Source organism: Athene cunicularia, assembly GCF_003259725.1.
Source record: "Athene cunicularia isolate RWA chromosome 5 unlocalized genomic scaffold, athCun1 chr5_part1, whole genome shotgun sequence".
NCBI lineage: Eukaryota > Metazoa > Chordata > Aves > Strigiformes > Strigidae > Athene > Athene cunicularia.
Genome location: NW_020799101.1, coordinates 25,319,019 through 25,337,923, shown reverse-complemented (window position 1 = coordinate 25,337,923; position 18,905 = coordinate 25,319,019). Strand labels below are relative to the sequence as shown.

The 18,905-nt window shown below is 46.0% G+C and overlaps 1 protein-coding gene across 3 annotated transcripts in view; it reads left to right on the top strand.

Moving 5' to 3' along the window:
- Window positions 1-18,905, top strand: part of FLVCR2 (feline leukemia virus subgroup C cellular receptor family member 2) — a 38,891-nt gene that overhangs the window by 4,873 nt on the left and 15,113 nt on the right. For all 3 annotated transcript variants that reach the window (XR_003398496.1, XM_026849615.1, XM_026849614.1), the window contains exons 2-5: window positions 5,579-5,720; window positions 6,973-7,113; window positions 11,862-11,929; window positions 12,691-12,794. Coding sequence is in view for 2 of the 3 variants with exons in the window: in XM_026849615.1 (XP_026705416.1) it covers window positions 5,579-5,720; window positions 6,973-7,113; window positions 11,862-11,929; window positions 12,691-12,794 (455 nt within the window). In the remaining variant the exon portion in view is untranslated. The remainder of the gene's footprint in view (window positions 1-5,578; window positions 5,721-6,972; window positions 7,114-11,861; window positions 11,930-12,690; window positions 12,795-18,905) is intronic.

Below are 18,905 nucleotides of genomic sequence, written 5' to 3'. Positions count from 1 at the left end.
TCAAACGTTCTTCCACACAGTGATCATCTTTTGGCCCTACAGACTGTCTGGCAGGCTTCCTGATTTTGCTGTGTTTGAAGGGTTTTGACTTACTTTGTAAAGTTGTTCTGCAGCCTTTTTTGGCCTAATTATGATTTTACTTTAGCTTGGTTCAGCTTCTTGTCTTTATTTCTTTGCTTGAAGGAATAATGTCCAGCTTTTGAGTTAGGTGGTGTTTGTGGTTTTTGTTTGGTGTTTTCTTTTTTTTTTAACTGTCGTTCCTTTATTTTGTTTTAAAATGTTGCCAATATTCTCTAGGCTTACGCTGAGCGTCTGATGCAGTGTCTTTACACAGTCTTAATGCTGCTTGCAAGCACTTAATTTCTTTGCCTTTTCTTTTTAATTTCCTTTTAGGCAGCTACCTCTTGTGAGTTAAATAGCGCCATAGTGCTTTGGAGGATATGTTGGTGGTGGTTTTTGGTTTTTTTTTTGGTCACTGCTGCAAGGAAGCTGAATTTGAGTGCAATGCAGAACTATTCTGTAATATTGATTGTGGTCACACCGTGCTGTGCTCTAGGTCTAAATCACAAATTGTGCTGCCTCTTATAGGTTCTCCTCAGAAGAGAGTATTTATGGAATCCAAAAATGCAGTCTCTGCATCATTCCTGTCATGACGCTTACTTAGCCTGCAAGGGCATTGTCGAAATTTCTCATTGTTAAATTTTTTCCTGCCTTTGCAGCGTCTCTCTCTTTCTATCTTTTAACGCTTTAATTGACCTTCCGGGTTTGGTGGTCTCCTCTGTCAATATTTGTGCTTACTTATGGAATTTTATAGGGCTTCTGTATTCCTGTTGCTGACTCTTGGTTTTCTTTAAGGTAGAGACCCACTCCTCAATCGATCATTTATTTACAATTTTTATGCTGATACCACACTGATTATCTTCCTTCAGCAGACTCTTCATATATAAACAGCTAAACTTAAATTAGGCATCCCATTTTCCATTTCAAGACTTCAGGTACATTTACACCATCTCTTTAGCCACTTGCTCTTGGCCTTGTACATGGTCAAATCTTGATGTTGCTGGGACTGGTCCTTGACAAAACTCAGGTAGGAAGTACATTCCTTCTATCCTTTATCAGCCTTTAAAGAATAAGTCATCTGAACAGTGCACTCTGCTGTAGTTGTTCACTTGCCTGGTATTCTGTAAAGCGGTCTTAAAATAAAGTGCGAGCAGCCTGGTTCCTGAGGAGAGATTCTTGAAGATCAGGACAGTGTTGTGTGTTTTGGCTGTGGGGATGCTGAATGATGTGCCAAATTTTGGGAACTAGAGCCTATGTCTTGGTGACCTTTCTGCATGTACAAAAGGGTTGGAGATGCTAATTTGTATGCTGGTGAGAGGGACTGCACTATGAACCCTAGTGACTGATGGTCTGAGGGTAGCACAGACAGATGCAGAACCAACCTTGTTTTTACACTGCATTATTTTCCCAGCCCTGACATGAGAGGTGTGGAGAAGGGACAAAAGTTATTTTTCCCTTGCTAAGGCACCTTTAAATTTTCTGGTTAACCAGCTGGGCTGATGGTGGTGTGGGCACTGGCCTGCTGAGAACCAGGCTAAAAATCTCCTTGTGAAAGGTAAAGTATGTGCTGTATAATACTCATTGTGTTGTTGAGAGCTTGTCTTTGTTGCTAAAAATGGTATGAATAATCCAGGGTCTGTGATTATACTCCAGGAAATCTTCAGTTTTAGTCAGGTCAAGGGACCTAATATTCATAGGATTAATAACACCAGTTGCTCTGAAATATAAAATTTGCTATGATTGCTGGGATTTTTTTTTTCCCTTCTACCACCTAGTCCTTCTCAGAGGTTTAACAAACTCCTAATGGAATAAAGTGGTTCCTTTTTTGGGATGGGAAGAGCGAGGAGAAAACATCCATTTATAGTTAGAATAGTTGTTCAGAAAAGACAACAGCAGTGTCCAAGAAAGCTGAGTAAGTCTGTGTCCCGTTGGGTAAGTGATGACTGTAGGACTTGCCAGTAAAGAATTTCTGAACAATTTGCAAAACAGATTCTCAATATCCTCTCTGCTAGATACATCATATAGATCCTTTTTCAAGAAGGAGAAGCTGGAGGGAGACCTGAAAAGCATGAATCTTGACAGTGGTCCTGGAGAAACTCATGTCAGAGGTCAGAATGAAGCATGGATCCCTCCTCCTTTCCTGTTCTTGTTTTGCTGCGGTTTGGTAGCTCATGGGACTAGCATGTGATTGCAGAGAGCAGGAAGCCAAGAAGCACCTAGCACAGGATTCCAACCCAGTTCTTCAAAGAATGAAACAGTGATAAGACAAAGGAGAAATTTCCAGGAAGGTGTTTATAGTCCTTATCTGGTAAAGGGTGGAGGGGCACACGTGGGACCTGATATGTAAGAGCTGGTAGGACTCTTCCTTCCAATTGAAAGAAGCAATGCTAAGAGTCTTTTCACGAAGCTTGAGAGAACTAAGGAGGCAGGACTGAAGCCTAGTGAGGTTGTGTCCTGGGCTCAGCAGGCACGCCAGAGACATCAGCCTGCACTTTGGCCAAAAGCAGCACAAAATAAACACGCTGCAGAGACAACCAGGCTTCTGCCCTCTAGGACCCATCTCTGTGAGCATCTGTGTTTGGTGCAGTTGCCTTTTCTGTGCAGTTGCAGGCTTGTTTCCCTTGTGCAGAGAAGGGGGAGGCATGCAGTTTAATGAATATCAGAGCGTGAAGCCTGTAAACCAGCTGATAGTTGTACTCACTGGTAGTGAGTCTCAGGGTTCATCAGGCAGCGCAGAGGAGAGCAGACCTGACACTGTGACATAGAGGCTAGGGATAGGCTGTGTCTGAACAAAGTTGAGCTCTGGCAAGCTTAGTCCTGTGTCAGAGACTGCATGTGCCATGTGGGCGTTAGGAAGTTTTAACCTTCCTACTGGTCTCAAGTTTCCTCCTAAGCTCTTTCAGTCCTTGACTTGCTTGCTGTCTGGGACAGCACAACTTGTGTCTGTCTTCAGTCCTTTTAAACTGCTCTCAGAAGTTATCATTCCTGACAGTGCCCTGAACCAGTGGGGCACATCTGTAATCTCTTGGTGACTCTTCCCACTGGCTCCCTATGATGTTCCAGCACCAAGAATGAACTTGGCACAGGTGCCTGTTGCTGATCCTGAGCCAGGCTATTCCAGGTCCCAGTGAAGGGCACTGTTTGACACGGAAGTTTGGCCAGATATGGTTGAAAGTTCCTCGTTTGTAAGCTAAATAGGGTGTCTGAGCCTAGCAGGTAATTCTGAAACATAAGCATTCTTCCTGTCTTAAAAATCCCCCAGCTGAATGAATGAGGATGGAGTTTGTTGAGAGTTTTCTGGGGATGGATGGCACAAGCCAATTTTTATCCCAACTACCAGATATGGCACCTAAAGTGTATTTGTTCTGTAATCCTGATCCTGGCTAGTGAGTGGATCTTCCAAAATGAGTCCAACAGCATCCCAGAAACATGGAGATATGACAGAGAAAGTATGCAGAAAGCACAAGGAGTTTTTGCTTGACTAGCTCAGGCAACATGTCTGAGCTCATGCTTGGGTTACAGGGCTCCTGGGTCATTCTGCTCTGTATGTTGACATGCTTGGATGTGGTTTATGGGCAGCCTAGTCCTCACCTTTCTTAGTCCTTTCTTTCCATACCTGTAGAGTAATAGACCCTTTCGAGGGACTGAAGATATCAAGCACTGCGGAATCCTTCTGTCAGGCAGCAGTTGGCTAGTGGTACTGTCTTGCTGTTCAGTCATTAGTGAGACATAAACAGTATGCTCTCCCGTCCATTATCCTGGGACAGTGGGTCATGGTGGTGCTAATTGGTTCCTATGAATCTAACGTTTCCTATAAGGAAACAGTACATGCGATGGGCTTAATTTGGCTATATTCTCATTTCCATGTTTTGCATACTCCTAACTCTTCTCTTATTGTGATGAATGCAGTGGCTCTGTAGAGGCTGTATTGGTGTAGCATGAATAACGACTGTGGGTAGGATTTTTTTATGCTAGTCTGTATTGGTTCAGTTAGCACTGTTCTGGTACTGTTAGCACTTTCCTGGCTCCAGGCAAATGGTACAGCCTGCAAAAGAGATGGGAAATCTCTGTTTTGAGCAAGGATGAGAATGACTATATGGCTACCTGGCATCTCCCTTTCTTGGGTGCTTTCTCAGTCCTTCCATTTATTGGAGACTCTTGTGTGTGCCTTGTCACTCTTCACAATGGCAAACATAGACTTAAATCGGGAAACAGCATAAATGAGGGTGTTGCTAAACAAAAAATTGCTTTTGTCCCAAATAGGAGCAGAGCCTTGAGAACAAGCAAGAGCTGAGCTTGAGCATGGCTCTTTTTCTGATGTCTGAGAGGGCTGCAAGTGCAGGGAAGGGCCAGGGGAACAGGTAAAGACACAGTGCCTGGGAACCAATCTGATTAAAATGCAGCCACAAACAGTGAAACACAAAGGAAAAAAGTGGCTTTTGTAGGTTCCTCTTGTGTTTAGAGTACTCACGAATGCACTGAGTGCACTTTAGCTCTCACTTTATGAAGAGTGCACTCCTAAGCACCAAAGCAGCTACTTCTCTCTCCCATTTGAGGGTGGCGCTGAAGGTCTGGGCCACTGTCAGTCCCACTTACTTTTGTGGCAAAGTCTGTACTGCTACAGCTCCTTGTTGCTGTCCTGGAGAAATAGTTGTGGAGTTAAAAGCTGTAATGTTCTCACTAAAGCGTGTGCTACCACTACAGGAGCTCCTCAGCTGGGTGTTTGAGGCTGTTGGCGCAGCAGAAACCAGAGCTGCAGGGGTTTCTTCTTGCAGCCCTTCAGAGCCAAGCATTTTGTCCAGGGGCAGTTGCCAAGTCCCATCACATAACTCAATGTTTAGGATACATGCTGTTGACTTTGCTTTCTTTGCTCTCAACCTTGATGTTTTTCTGGGTTCTCCTAGTGATTATAGAGTGAGTCTTGTTTTGGGAAGGGGCTCATTAGCAAACAGTGACATAAAGTGGCTGAGCCAGATTAATATCTCACTCATTAGGAGTTGGCAGGTTCTGTCTCTGCCCTTTCACTTGTGTGGCTGGAAAATAATTTGGTTCGTTAACCTGGCAAAGACTTGTAGGGAGTTTAGGCAGTCTTGTTTTCTGCCATTTTTAATGAACAAAATTGGATTACCAGGTGATCAGGCCAGCACCAAAGCAGGTGCAAGATAAGGAGTGGCATGTGTGTGCAGACAGGAACATACATGCATGGGGGAGAACAGGGGAAGCAAGACCTCCACTTTGATGGAGGCAGGTATTCATTCTGCTCAATTCTGTTGTAAAACCTTGCCTTGAATAACCTGACAGTTATAAGTGCAGTGGGGGGACCTCTCTTATGGCTTAATTGCAATATGTAGCTGATGTTTATCTCTTAATTATTGGGTGGCAAAGAAGATTTTTACCTTGGTTGTGAAATTGAATTAGGTTCAGTTGAGACTTTACTGGGTATCGGGTGTCTGAGCTATGGGGTGGTGGCAGTGTTATGTTCCATGTCACACCTTTGTGTGTCCCTTTTCCTGCTCAGCTTGGCATTGCTGTGGGCTTTCTGGTCCCTCCAGTTCTGATTCCCAATGTGGATGATGTGGAGAAGTTGGCCTACCACATCAGCATTATGTTCTTCATGACTGCAGGTGTGGCAACAGCCCTATTCATCCTGGTTGTCATAGGTAAGGAGGTGGGAGCATGCATGTGAAACCAGGTGGGACTGAGAACATCAGTGTGTGTGTGTGTGTGTGTGTGTGTGAGGGGCCTGTGTGCTAGGAAATGGGCCAGGGAGGTCATCTGGGGATGTGTCCTAGCACGCAGCTGACAGGGTCATGCAATACCATATCTTGCTGCTTCAAGCCCTTGATGAACAGCACATGTAGAAGAGAGTACAAGAGGTTGTGAGTGAGCCTGCCAAATTGTTCATTTCATCTTTTGATTGTCTGCGTAATAAAACCCTGGCATGAGTAAGTCTTTTAAAAGCCAACAGAAATCTTCCAAGGTTCACAGTCATCTTGCCTGCAAACAGGGTGCTGGGCCTTGGGTTATGTCTTGGACCTGACTACCTCTTAAGGGTAGGGAGAAAGAGGCAGGTTATATGGCATCACAGGAACAAGCTGTTCCCAGGGGCAAAGAAGGTAACCAGTTACGAGTGGAGAGAGGGAAGCATTAAGGGCACCAGAGATGCAATTGCCCTGCTTAACACATGAAGTGGAAGACAGATCTTTAGTATGAAAGATTGGCATGCTCACTGGAGAGCAGAGCTTGTCTGCTGAACTCCATGTAATTTTGTTTTATAGGCTTCTCTTGCCAGCTTGTTCATATTGCCTGGTGGCTGAATCAGATGTAGACTTTAAAGAATTTGGGGCAGGGAATAGACAAGGTACTGAAATGGCTGTTTAGCATCTGGTACAGCAGTATTGCTCACCACCAGGATTTCTGGATGCTACTTTAATGCTAGTTAGGGACAGCAGATGGCTTGGCCAGCCTAAGAAGTGCCAGGCCTGAAATATAATCTGGCATAGGTCATTGCTCCCCAGACAATGGGCACTGCACAGCACCAGGCCACTTTTGCCAGCTGGCTTTTCCCATTCTACTTCTGCATTTGTACCTCCACACAACACTGCAGCTAGCTGGCCATTCTCCTGGAGATGAAGGCATTATGAGTCCTGAGAACTCTTTTGTTGCTGCCAGACACTGCCTACACAAAAAGTTAATTGAAGGCAAGGTGTTTCCCCAGTGGCAGGAGTTATTGTTGGAGAGACCCTGTTCTCTCCTGTTCCTGGGTAAGTTCATGCATGGAAATCAAAGCTTAAGAATGATGGTGTATTTGGTACACTTGGTTTTACTAATCTTTCTGCTGTCCCTTAAATGGCTCTAACTACCATGTGTGCTCAGGCTCCCTGATTGCACCTTTTTTGTGTCTGGTTTCAGTTTTCAAGGAGAAGCCCCCACATCCTCCAAGCCGAGCTCAGGCCTTGATCCAGTCAAGACCAACAGAGGAGTATTCCTACATGCAATCAATTCTCCGTCTGCTCCACAATGGCAACTTTTTGCTGCTTATGGTCACTTATGGTAAGGTCTGGCCTTTCTTCTGTGCAATTATCACTGCTAGACATGCTTAGCTTCTCCCTTCCTCTCTGTGCTCTGCTGGGGCCTGTGTTATTTTAGGGAAGCATAGGGATAGCTGTGCTGCCACAGACTAATAGTCTTTCTAGCCCAGTAATCTCCGCTAGTGGTTACAAGCAAATACCTAGCAAAGAACAAAAGCAAGGCAAGCACCAAGGAGCATATGCCCCACTACTGTTCTCCCAGTCTTTAACTGTTTTCTGTTCAGGGGATTTCCTTATCCTGTTATCTTTCTTTCTAGTTTAGTTAGTCACTTGCAATGAACTAATCTAAGTGCTTACCTAAGAAATATATGGAGCTATGTCTGAGTGCAAGTCACAGCCTTGAGTGCAAGTCATTTCCCAAGCCAAGGGTATGGCTGCCAGGCATCCCAGTGGAGGTCACGTGGAGCATACAGATGTGCAGACTGCATCGGCCTCCTTGGCAGTCCCTATGAAGCAAATAGAAGGAAGGATTGGAGAACATAACCTTTTGCCATCTGTCCTTGCACATGGGGTTTGCTTCTTGCTTTTCTTCATCAGTCTTGGTCTGTTTCTCAGAGGGCAGTGTGATGTGTTCAATCTGTTCCCTGATGCTGAATTGTCATATGGAAATGTATTTTTCTCTTTAGCAGAAAGACCATTGCAGTCTGTGCCTGGCTGCATAATAAGATGTACTGTAGCCAGATAGTCTGCAGGGAGTTCTGACCTCACTTCCTACCAGCTTGCTATGGAAGCTCCTCAGAGCAGGGGTGAGGAAGGTTAAACAGTGCTGAAAGTTTTGTCATTCTGCCAGCAGTGGTGCCTAAAGGACCTGGAGGATGAGTAGCCAGGTTGGAGACAGTGAAACTGTTGTACATGCTGAGGGTGCTAATGGTCTTTGGAGTTGCTGGAATCTCTTCCTTCTCTGTGTAGTAGTCTTTTAGAAGTGCCCCTCTCAGATCACCCTTAAGCTCTGCTGGTTTGCATTGCAGTTGATTTTTTTTTTTTTTTTTCATAGTACATTATGTCCTCTCAGAAAGTGGAGACAGAAAGAACTGTGAGGCAGACTGTGTCTAAAGGTTGGATTTAGTCATCTGCTCAGTTTGCACTTGCCCTTCAGGGAAAAGAAAAGGGAAAGCATTTGTTCTAATGGGTGTAAAGTCTTAGAGGAGAGAGGAGGGCTCTCAGTCCTAAAAGCATGTTTAGAATCTGACCTGCCTGGAATAATTCCCTTCTGGCAGTTACAAATGACACAGAAAGACTGTTCAGTGGCTTGTAATTAAGTTTCTCTTCCTGCTGGTCTGCGTGTGTATTCTGTTCCTCACTGTGTCAGCCTCATGTCAGTCTCCAGCTTGACTTGAGATGGTGACTGTTACTCAGAGAGGGAACTATGCATGAAACTGGTTATTTTTAACTAGTCTGACTTTAAAATGGGGACAGTTTTTCCTACTCAAGTCAGAAGTTATGTTGACCAAGATTTAAGACATCTGCAGCCACATCAGTGCAACTGAGTCATTCTCTGTAGCTAACACAAAGCTACCTGCAGCCTCACGTAGCTTTTATATTAGCATGGTATGTGTCAGGGGAGAGAGGGGGAAATCTTCTGGTTGTTCATCTCCTCTGGCTGTAGAAAGAATAGGTGCCCTTACATGATGCCAGGTCAAAACAGGTCTGCAGACGTCAGAGGTCTTGCTGTTGCCAGAAGCTGCCAACTCCCTTTCTGTGGTAAGACCTGCAGTGCTGGAAACATTGGTGGCACTGTGGCTCTGTTAGTGCTAGTGAACTGTTTTTCAGGAAAACCCTCAGACAGGCTTTTCCCAAAAGCTGCTGATGTTGCTTCCATAAAGTTGAGGTATTAAGCATTAAGCATTAAGAAACTCTGAGTTTATTGGGTTGGGCTCTGCATTGGAGAGCATGTTGCTACTGGGAGGCAGCAGGCAGGAAAAGGGTGGGAAAGCCTGGGAAAGGCTGATAGAGTGGGAAAGATGAGACAGCCCCAAGGAATCAGCATTTGAAAAGGTTATGGGGCAGTGAGGAGGAGACAGGGCAATGAGATCTGCATAAGGAACCATTGTCCTGGAGGATGACAAGGGTGAAGAAGAGGGAGACCAATAGTCTGGAGTTTAGGCAATAAGCTGCTTAGCTATAGAAGACTTGGGTTCTAGTTCGAGGCTTAGTAAGTGCTCGTTTTGGAGCCAAAGGGAATGTACTTCCCCTTTCTGGCATCTGTACAATAGAGGAGACAGTGTGAGGTCTCATAAATGTTCTTCTGCAGCACATTATAAGCAAACCATGGTAACTAGCTAATGAATCAGGTGGGGCTGGACCTTCAGATGTCCTGCTCCCAGCTACTAGTTCTGGTTTCTTCATCTGCATGGACAAATGGGCACTTCCCCACTGGAAACAACCCTTGGCTGTTTTCTTGGCATTCAAACAGCTGTAATTCATGGAGAAACTTCACGGGGCAACTGTGACATATGAAATGCCTACAACTTTTGCCAGTCCTCACAAATGCAAATTCGGCACATTGTCTTGATTCTTAGAATATTTTGCCTGACTTTGGTGCCAAGTGTTGCTGCCAACTCAGCATCGCTTTCTGCCCAGCCTGGGAGCAGGAGCCCTTCTCTCTCTCAGAAATCGCATGCATCACAGAGTTGCTATGAAACTGGAATACTGACAGTATCAGCTACCAGAGCAGTGTCCAGCTGTTCCCACAAGGCTGCTGTTGTCTTTGCTGGGCTAGAAGTAGAGGTACACAAATGACTGGTCTATGTTTATGCACAGCTTTGAAGTGAAGCCACAGTGGGTGGAGGGATAGTGCTGATCTGCCACATTCCCACATCCTGGTACTGCAGTTTGTGATGTCTCCTAGTGAGCAGGATGCTCCAGAGGTGGAGATAGGATGAAGCTGAATTAGGCTTTTGGGGGCTGTTTTGCCATAGCCAAATGTTGCAAAGAGACAACTTCCCAGGCAGGAGGGTGCTTCTTTGCTGTGGGATCTCCAGTTGTTCTTCCCCCTCTCTGGGTGTTGGCCTGCTGGAGTTTCCAGCCTTTTTGAGGAACTTGTGGAAAGGGTTGAGTGGATTTCTTGTGCCTAAAGAGTGTGCCACGCAGCTTACTAGCCTCTCTTGTAACACATGCTTTTGGAGTAGGGAGCACTGTCACAGGCACTGGTTTATTTGAGGTCACTTGCATAAGATTTTTCATCTGTTCTCTGTGCCACAAAGCTGTGGGGTGAGCTCTGCTTAATGTTGTCAGAGATGGTGTGTGAAGGAAGTGTAATGTCCCCTCCAGCTGCCAATCTTGTGGCTTCTCAGTGTGCTTCATGAGCTGTGTAAGGCAACAGGTATCCAGTGTCTTGGTGGAGAAGTTGGCTAGGTGCAGGATCACTGAGTACTTCAGGGTCAGGCGAGCTGAAGGACTTCAGGGTTACGGGAGCTCAGGGCTTTGTTCCCTTTGCCTGCTAGACTGCACTTCTGTATCATGTATTGTGATGTTTCTGCTTCTGGCTGAGACCAAAAGAGGAAGTGGGAACTTGACGTGTATCTGTTCTGTCAGGATTTCAGGCATCTGTGCCAGTTTTTAAACCCATGTCTCTTTTTGGAGTCTATAGATGTGTGAGCTGCAGTGGTGAAATCTGTGTCCCCATCCCTCCCCCCATCAAGATCACTGAAGCCTTGAAGAGAAACTAACTGCAAATGTAAATGACTTTCTGAGAAGAAAGTTGAGCCGACTGTTACAGACCTCATCCACCTGGGGAAGGTTTCTCAGTATCACCCAAGGTGAAAGTGTAGCCGTTGCAGTACTGCTGGTCCAGCACCCATGTGGATGTCCTTGTCTACTATAAGAAAAGCTCTTGGTTTTTGTGACCTTTGGGAAAGCATTTAACTCAACCAGAGCTGCATGTAAGCTGAAACAAAGTGTCTGAATGGGACTTGACCAGTATCACCCCAACGGTTTCCATTCTCACCTTGGATGATACTGAGAAACCTTTGCCAGGTGGCTGATGCCTCTAACAGTTAATCTAACTTCCCTTTCAGAAAGACAATTACTTTCACAGTTGTGTTTTTTCTTTTTTTTTTCAGGCTTCAGTGATATCTTTTTAAAAGTAAGATTTTTTCCCATGCAGACACACACACCAGGTGCCTGGGGGAAGTGCTGTCTGTGCTTTACCATCATCTCTGCTCCTACTTGCCTTCTGGTGTTTCTTGGCTTGGAGAGGATGTTTTTTACTGGATAGCAGGGAGGGTGCTATCAGGCTCTTCCCTGGGAGGAAACCATACAGGTCAATGGCACTGGTGTTAATTGAATCCCAGGTCTTTTTTAGAGGTGTGATGTTAAGGCAGGTGCTTTTCTAGTATTTTTACCTTGGCTGGGGGGAGGAGAAATCTCCAATGATAGAGATGGATCAGGCTGGGAGGGAGGGTTGAGACCGTATGAGGGGTTTGTAAGACCTTTCAGTACCAGAAATGTGTGCAGCCCTTTCTCTACATGCTAAGGTAAGAACTGTCCTGAAACTTCAGGGTGCTTCTTCCTGCATGCTGAGATCTGGCTGTCCTTGTCTGCATATTTTTCAGCAACATATGTCTGGCCAGTCCAGCTGGCTCTCCTGAGACCTGGCAGCCTTGTTGTGGATCTCTGCTCCCAAAGATCTCTCTCTGCATTTTCACCCTTTTGTTACCCAGCAGAAGAGTAGCAGGCTCTGAATGTGCTGTATTTTTATCCCCCTCTCAGGTCTGAATACAGGTTGCTTCTACGCCCTGTCCACTCTGCTGAACCGTATGGTGATCCATCACTACCCAGTAAGTACATCCAACCCTCTTGGCCCTCTGATGCTTGTTGTCTAGCTCTGGCTGCCAAAGGAGAGTCTGTGAGAAAGGCAATGCCACACCACAACACTTCTCCTAGCCAGCCAACTTGTGCCAGAGCCAGCCAGAAGTGCATTGGTTCATTTAGTTCTTTACAGCATCCCATGCAAAAGCTGGCAAGCTCTAGCAAAGACAGCTCCTTTACACCCTTAATGACAGCTTTTTCTTCTGAGAAAGTCTTCCAGCAATTGCCTTCACCCTGTTCCTGACAAGGATTTCTACTGGAACATCTGTACAGGGAGGCTGCCCACACTTGTGCTCAGGTGGCAGAAGGGTAGGGTGCTTCAGTAGCTGAGCTACTGTTGGGTCTGTGTGCCAGAGAGCTCCTTTCAGTGCTGCCTTATAGTGGGTCCCAATGTTTCCTGGTCTATCTGTCCCAAATCTTAACAGCAGACAGCAAACTTCATAGGGTTTATGCTGACTCCTCTGAGAATGTCTGTTCATGCTGGCCAGTGCTCACCTTTTTCTCTGGGCTGGCTCAGAGAGAAGTGCCAAACCACTTTTCTTCATGGACCAGAATGCATTGGCTCATAGTGGACCCAGAAGTGTTCTTGCAAAGGCTAGTTCTTGTTAGTGTGTTCCTAGCAGAAGACATGTATAGAACACTAACTTTGGTGTCTCTCCCTCTCTCTTGCTTCTTGTTGGCTATGACTTGGCTCCTGCATTTGTCTGAGTGTGTGTGTATCTCATCACAGGGGAAAGAGGTGAATGCTGGCAGGATTGGACTCACCATTATACTGTCGGGGATGGTTGGGGCTCTGATCTCCGGCATCTGGTTGGACAGAAGCAAAACCTACAAGTAAGTCCCTTGTTTGCCTCTGCTCTCCCCCCATACTGTGCAAGGAGCAACCCTGTGCAGTTGCAATTCAGCAGTCCAGGGACTGAATCATTGGAAGGGTTTGTAGAAAAAAAAAAGCAGTTCTTCAAAATCCAGTTAGTCTAAAGGGAAGCTTGGAGCTGTGCATTAGTCTGCACTGGGCCCATATAAGGTCTGGTTCTAATGGTCCCTAGGGAGCCACAGGGAGAGGATGAGATGGCCCAGCAGTTGCTTTGTCAGGGATGAGAGTTCTTGGAACAAGCAGAATCAAGACTGTACTAGACCATTTCTCAGCCCTTACAAACCAGCTTCTGTGAATCTTTGGCTTAATAAACAGCACATTGAACCCAGTGCCCAGAGGCACTGTGTGAGGGCATGTTGCTGTGTTTAGGGTAGGCATAAAGCATATTGGGGCTATGGGTCGATGCTTCTGTGTTTGCTGCCTGATGGGTTGGGAAGGCACATCTGGCCAGCATACCCTGTCATCTGCAAAGGGACAGCTAAGCTTGTATGTCTTGTAGCTCCCAGTCCTCAGGAACTCAGGTGTCACTGACAGACCTCTGTAGGGTGTCCCAGGGAGTGGTGAGTGCCTCTCCTGTCTTATGTTGGGGTCAGTGTAATCAGCTTTTCAGTTTCCCTCCTGGCTTTGAGAACTGGCTTGCGTCAGAAACAGCGTGGCCAGCAGGGACAGGGAAGTGATCCTACCCATGTACTTGGTACTGGTGAGGTCTCACCTCAATTACTGTGTTCAGTTTTGGGCCCCTCACTACAAAAAGGACATTGAATGACTCGAGCGTGTCCAGAGAAGGGCAACGAAGCTGGTGCAGGGTCTGGAGCACAGGTCGTACGGGGAGCGGCTGAGGGAACTGGGGGTGTTTAGTCTGGAGAAGAGGAGGCTGAGGGGAGACCTCATCACCCTCTACAGCTACCTGAAAGGAGGGTGCAGAGAGTTGGGGATGAGTCTCTTTAACCAATAACAGGTGATAGAACAAGAGGTAATGGCCTCAAGTTGCACCAGGGAAGGTTTATACTGGCTATTAGGAAGCATTTATTTACAGAACAGGTTGTTAGGTGTTGGAATGGGCTGCCCAAGGTAGTGGTAGAGTCCCCATCCCTGAAGTGTTCAAGAGTCGGGTTGACATAGCGCTGAGGGATATGGTGTAGTTGGGAACTGTCAGTGTTAGGTTACTGGTTGGGCTGGATGATCTTCAAGGTCTTTTCCAACCTAGATGATTCTGTGATTCTGTGAACTGTGCTATAATTTGTTTCTGAGCAGATTGGGTGACAGGGGGGCTTTACTGGTGACGTGCTGGTGACGAGCTGAAGGCAACTTTGGAGCTCTTTTCCTTGCAGCAGCTTTCACATGGGGGAGACCCACTGCCACTATCCTACCTGCTATCTTGGGCCAGAAAACCATGTTCTCATTGTGGGTACTTGTGTCTCTTTCCAGCTCAGGGCTAGTGGTAAGGTAGCCTCAACTGGTACTGCTAGGGAGGATGGTCTTCTTGATTCTCCCTAGGTGGAGCTAAGTTGCAGCACGAAGGGTGAAGAGCTTTGTGGCTCACTGGGTAGAGCTGAGACTTGAAATTTGGCAGAATGGGAGAGGGGTAAAAAAATGTATCCTGGATTAGTTCCATGGCCCCTGCTTGCCCACCTTGTGTAGGTGGGCAGAGCTGGCTAAGAGTGCATAAAAAAAGGGTTATGCCACCCATGAAATTTATCCTACAGACCCCAGGGACTATCTGGGGATAGATAGAGCCATATAGGTGAGGAAAAACACTGCTAAGAATTTGTTCTCCGTTGCAGCCCACAGAGTGGATTTCTGTGGAACTAGCAAAATTTTTGAGTGCTACAGAGTCTTTATTTATCCCCATTTAAAAGTCTATTTAAAAAAACTGTCAAGATGCCAGATGTTCTAGGTAGGTACCCTCCCCCTTCCCTCTGCTGCTCAGATAGTGTCAGGAATGAAATGGTAAGCACATGAAAATCAGGAAGGAAAGATGTCAAGTCCTTTTTTTAGTCAGCTTGAAGAGAGTGGGAAGCAAATGAATGGGATCCAGCTGTGATTGAGGGGAGTAGGGGGAGGTTAATAACAGAAGGAATTGTAGAGCTCTACATGCGTGTTTGAACTTTACTGTCCCATCAGCAGTTCCTTGAAAGGGTGAGGCTGTGCTAAGTCAGGCTTTCCCCATCTGTCATGCTCAGGCACCAAATGGCCTTGCATTCTTGCTGTTATTTGGTAGGCAAGTCCTTGCAGAAGCCCCTGTGCTGTTCTTCTTTTTGGAATTAGTAGGTGCAGATTTGGCCTATACAAATATGCAAGTTATGTTGTGATGAGTGAGGGGTCTTAGAACTGGGGCTGCCTCTGATGGGATGGATTGTTGAGAACAGCCCACCTCCTTGAAAGAACATGTTTTGACATCAAGTTAAACAGAGCTCTATGTACATCCTTCAGGTTCCTGGCTCAGAGGAGTGATGGGGTTGTGACACCTGGAGACTGCTGGGTGTATTGGTATTTGTAGGGGAGTCTGATTCAGAATCAGGGACTGGGTTAATCAGCATTTGTCTTTGGCCCTTCTTTGCTTTTAAGGACAGTGTTCACATGGTCTCAGGTCCATCTGGTTCCAGACAGCATTCTCCACTGTCATCACTGCATCTCTGTAAGGCAAAATGTCAGATATATCCATCTCTCTCCATTGACTAGGCAGAGAACCCCAAGTGATGTTTTAAACTTAGGTCTGTACAGGCCCAAAGTGTGTTAAAATTTTGAGGGAGGGAGGAAGACTTTGATATTGGAGAATGGGGTGCTTGGGTCACTTCCATTGAAAGGTGAATGCTCTCTCAGCCTAGCCTGGCTTGTAATTTGGGTCATCTTGTTGTAGGCCTTTTCCAGGTTAGTTCTTAAGTAGTGGATACCTTCACCCTGTCCTGCCGTATGTCTTACATAAATAATTTACCAAGGCTATCCTTTTTTGTGCCTTGTATACAGGAAGAAAGTGGCATAAAACTGAGTGCTGAAGTATGAGGGGGTGGTGAAAACTGAACCAGCCCTTCTCTGACATCTGACACCTCAGTGACTTCAGCAGTAAGATTCTTCTGGGAGTCTTTGTTCAGGGTCTTGTGCAACCTGAAATGTGCTGTCCTCATGGCAAAGCCTGTGGAGGCCACTTGTCATCCCAGTCTGTACAGCAGAGTGCTCTAGTGCTGCACACAACATCCCAGTGAGCAGCTAAAGCTGTGGCACATGCCTGAAGCCTCCCCCTGCTGCTGCCCCTTGTTTATTCATTGCTTCAGATGTTGCTTGACTAGTGTTTTCACAGCTCCGATCCCCTGTGAGTCTGATTCTGTCCCTTTTGGCTTTCCTTGTCCAAGCGACTTTGGGAGACACTGCTGGACAAGGGCTGGGTCATGCCTGTTCCTTACTCTGGGGCTTCCTCCCTCTGTATCTGGCTGAACAGCAGAAGTTGTGCTCTCCATTTCAGACCTGTTCCCTGCTGTTGCTGGCCCTGGCTGGCTTTTTTCCTAAAGGTCTCTCTCTTCTCACAGTCCCTTGTGTGAGCTCTTTAATCTGCCTCTTCAGAAGAGTAGGGAATGTGGCTGGGAGGGCAGATGAATGTCAGGGCAGCTTAGGTTCACTTAAGTGACATGTATCAGCTCCTTCACAGATCTCCCTCTGGCTCTGCTATAGAGGCTTGGCAGCTGGTGCCTTTGTAACACTGCTTCCACATCAGTGTGCTTGGCTTCTTTCCCACACCCCAGAGCACAGAGGTAGGTGTACCTCAGTTGTCCTAAGATGATGTAGCAGGATGTGTAACTTCCAGCCTGCACTCACTGCACCACCCAGCCTGTTAAGGAGACTGACAGTACCTGTTCCAGACAACCATAATTATCAGTCCCTGTAGGGACACCATGGATGGGAACAGGTTGCTAAAACCACTAGAATGCTGTGCAGATATCCTCTGTGAATCTGCTTCTCCTCCTTCCTTTGTGCTTTTATCTCTCCCATAAGATATTTATGGCTATAAGAGGCCTATCAAGCAAAACTGGGCATTCTTCCATGCTCTGGTGCCCCATGGTCCACACAGCATTCTTCTTGTCCTCTAGTGAACATTGATGACGAAGGCCACTTCCTGAGAAATGCCCTGCCTTGATGTCTTTCTCCAGGGTTTCTTTGTTTCCCCAGTGCCTACCTGTGTCTCAAACCCTTTTCAAAATGCTGGGTCTTGCTTGGACTTCTGGGTCCTAAATCTCACTCTTTTTGTTGTCAGTGGTATGCTCAGAGGAGCAGTGTCTTGCTAAATTCTCTTTTAGCAGAAGTCTGCTTGTGTGCTGCAGCTGTTTCCTGCAGCAAGAGTTGCATTCAGGGCTGTCTGTTCAAGTCCCAGTTAGGGACTGTGATGAGCAGGCAGCTGCTCAGTGCGTGACTTCAGGGTACTTCCTGGTGTGTGATTTCCACATCACTTAAGCCTGAGGTCTTGTTCTTTCACAAGGGTCTGTCGATTCACTTTGTCCTGCTGGAGCCCATTGATTCAGGGAGGTCAGTGAGGAAGGCTCATATTCTCCTAGAGCCAGCTAATGTGTGGTAGATAAGGTACCCATGGCAAGATCAGTTTTCTCCATTTTGTCCCCCGCTTAGTTCTGCAGTTTCAATGGAAAACACCTTCAAGACCTGACTGCTTCTATGAGCCTGCCTGCTCTGGTTCTCAGTGGGGGGGCTGCATGTTCTGGGAACTTCTTTCTTGCAGCTTGACTAATGACATAGCATCAGTGTGAAACAAAGTCCTGACCACATCTGGCCACTAAGTCATTCATCACCTTTGCCTGGAGATGAGAGCCAAGTGCAGCTGTTGGCAACTGTCATGACAGAATGAATCAGATATGAACTACTTAGGATACTTGAACATCCTAAGAGCTCTGCCCTAAGACCAAAACTGGCTGTGGGGAGAAAAAAAAATAAAACAAACCCCATGTGCCAAGTGTCTCTGCTGGCAGAGACTAAGCTTCTTAGGGCCACAGCCACTTCTTGGAGGCTTGCACTGTATTTTAGCACTACCTGCTGTGTAGTTTGGAGAATTCTGTTTATGGAAGGAGCACCAGTTCAAACTTGGTCCATGCAGACAAGGGAACTGTAAATCTAACCATGAGCCCCTTTCCTAGTCAACACTTTTCCTCCATGGCTGCCTATCAAGGGATGGGAGGCATAAGAACTCATGGGAGATATCTGAGGAACCTGTACTGAGCAGAAAAAGGCTTTTATCTGCTTCTCTTTCACTTTCTGGGGCTGCTTTCTGTCAGTCTTTCAGGTCTTTTTCTGCAGCCTCCAGGCTTTGTGCTGACCATGTAGCATCCCTCTAAAATGGGTTGTAGCAGAAGCAAGCAGCCCCTTTGTGCTGCTTTCACAGATGACTTCTTTTTTCCCCCATGAAAGCATTGGAAAGAACATATTCTAGAAATGATATAGCACTGGAGGTTAAGGGATTTGCCTACCCCTTTGATACGAAATAAAATTGCTTGTCACGGCAAAATGTTGTTTAGACTTTCAATACATTAAATGAGTCTGGTGAACCTTTGTATGCATGGATCAATAGTTGACGTCTGAAATTAGCTTCTCAAGTCTGAATTGACATATAAGCATGACCCCCACTGACTTCAGTCATTGCAGCAGTGAGGGAAGACAGAACTGTGTATTGACCATATAATACTGGCCGCCCGTTTGGGGTTGGATTTTGACAGTGGTAATTTGCATTAAAAAGGAAAAAAAAGTGAAGATAGTTTGAGGTTTAGTTCCTCTAGTAGAATTCTAGGAACTGATACCAAACTCATTCTTTAATGGATTAAAATTTGGTAGAAAGTACACAAGTAGCTTGTGGTTATACATTTAACTTCTTCCTAAAAGATAATGGCCAAAAGATTTTGTCACTCTGGTAACTGTTCTGCTTTCATGATCCTGGTGGAATTTTAATCAGGTAAAGGGTTTACCTCTCCTTCTTTCCTTTCTTCCCAAAACCATGTACTGTGAAAGGCTACTTGCTACCTCCTGTTTTAGAAAGAGCCTTGGTTTTTGGATGCGAGAAGGGTTTCCTTGGTGTCTAG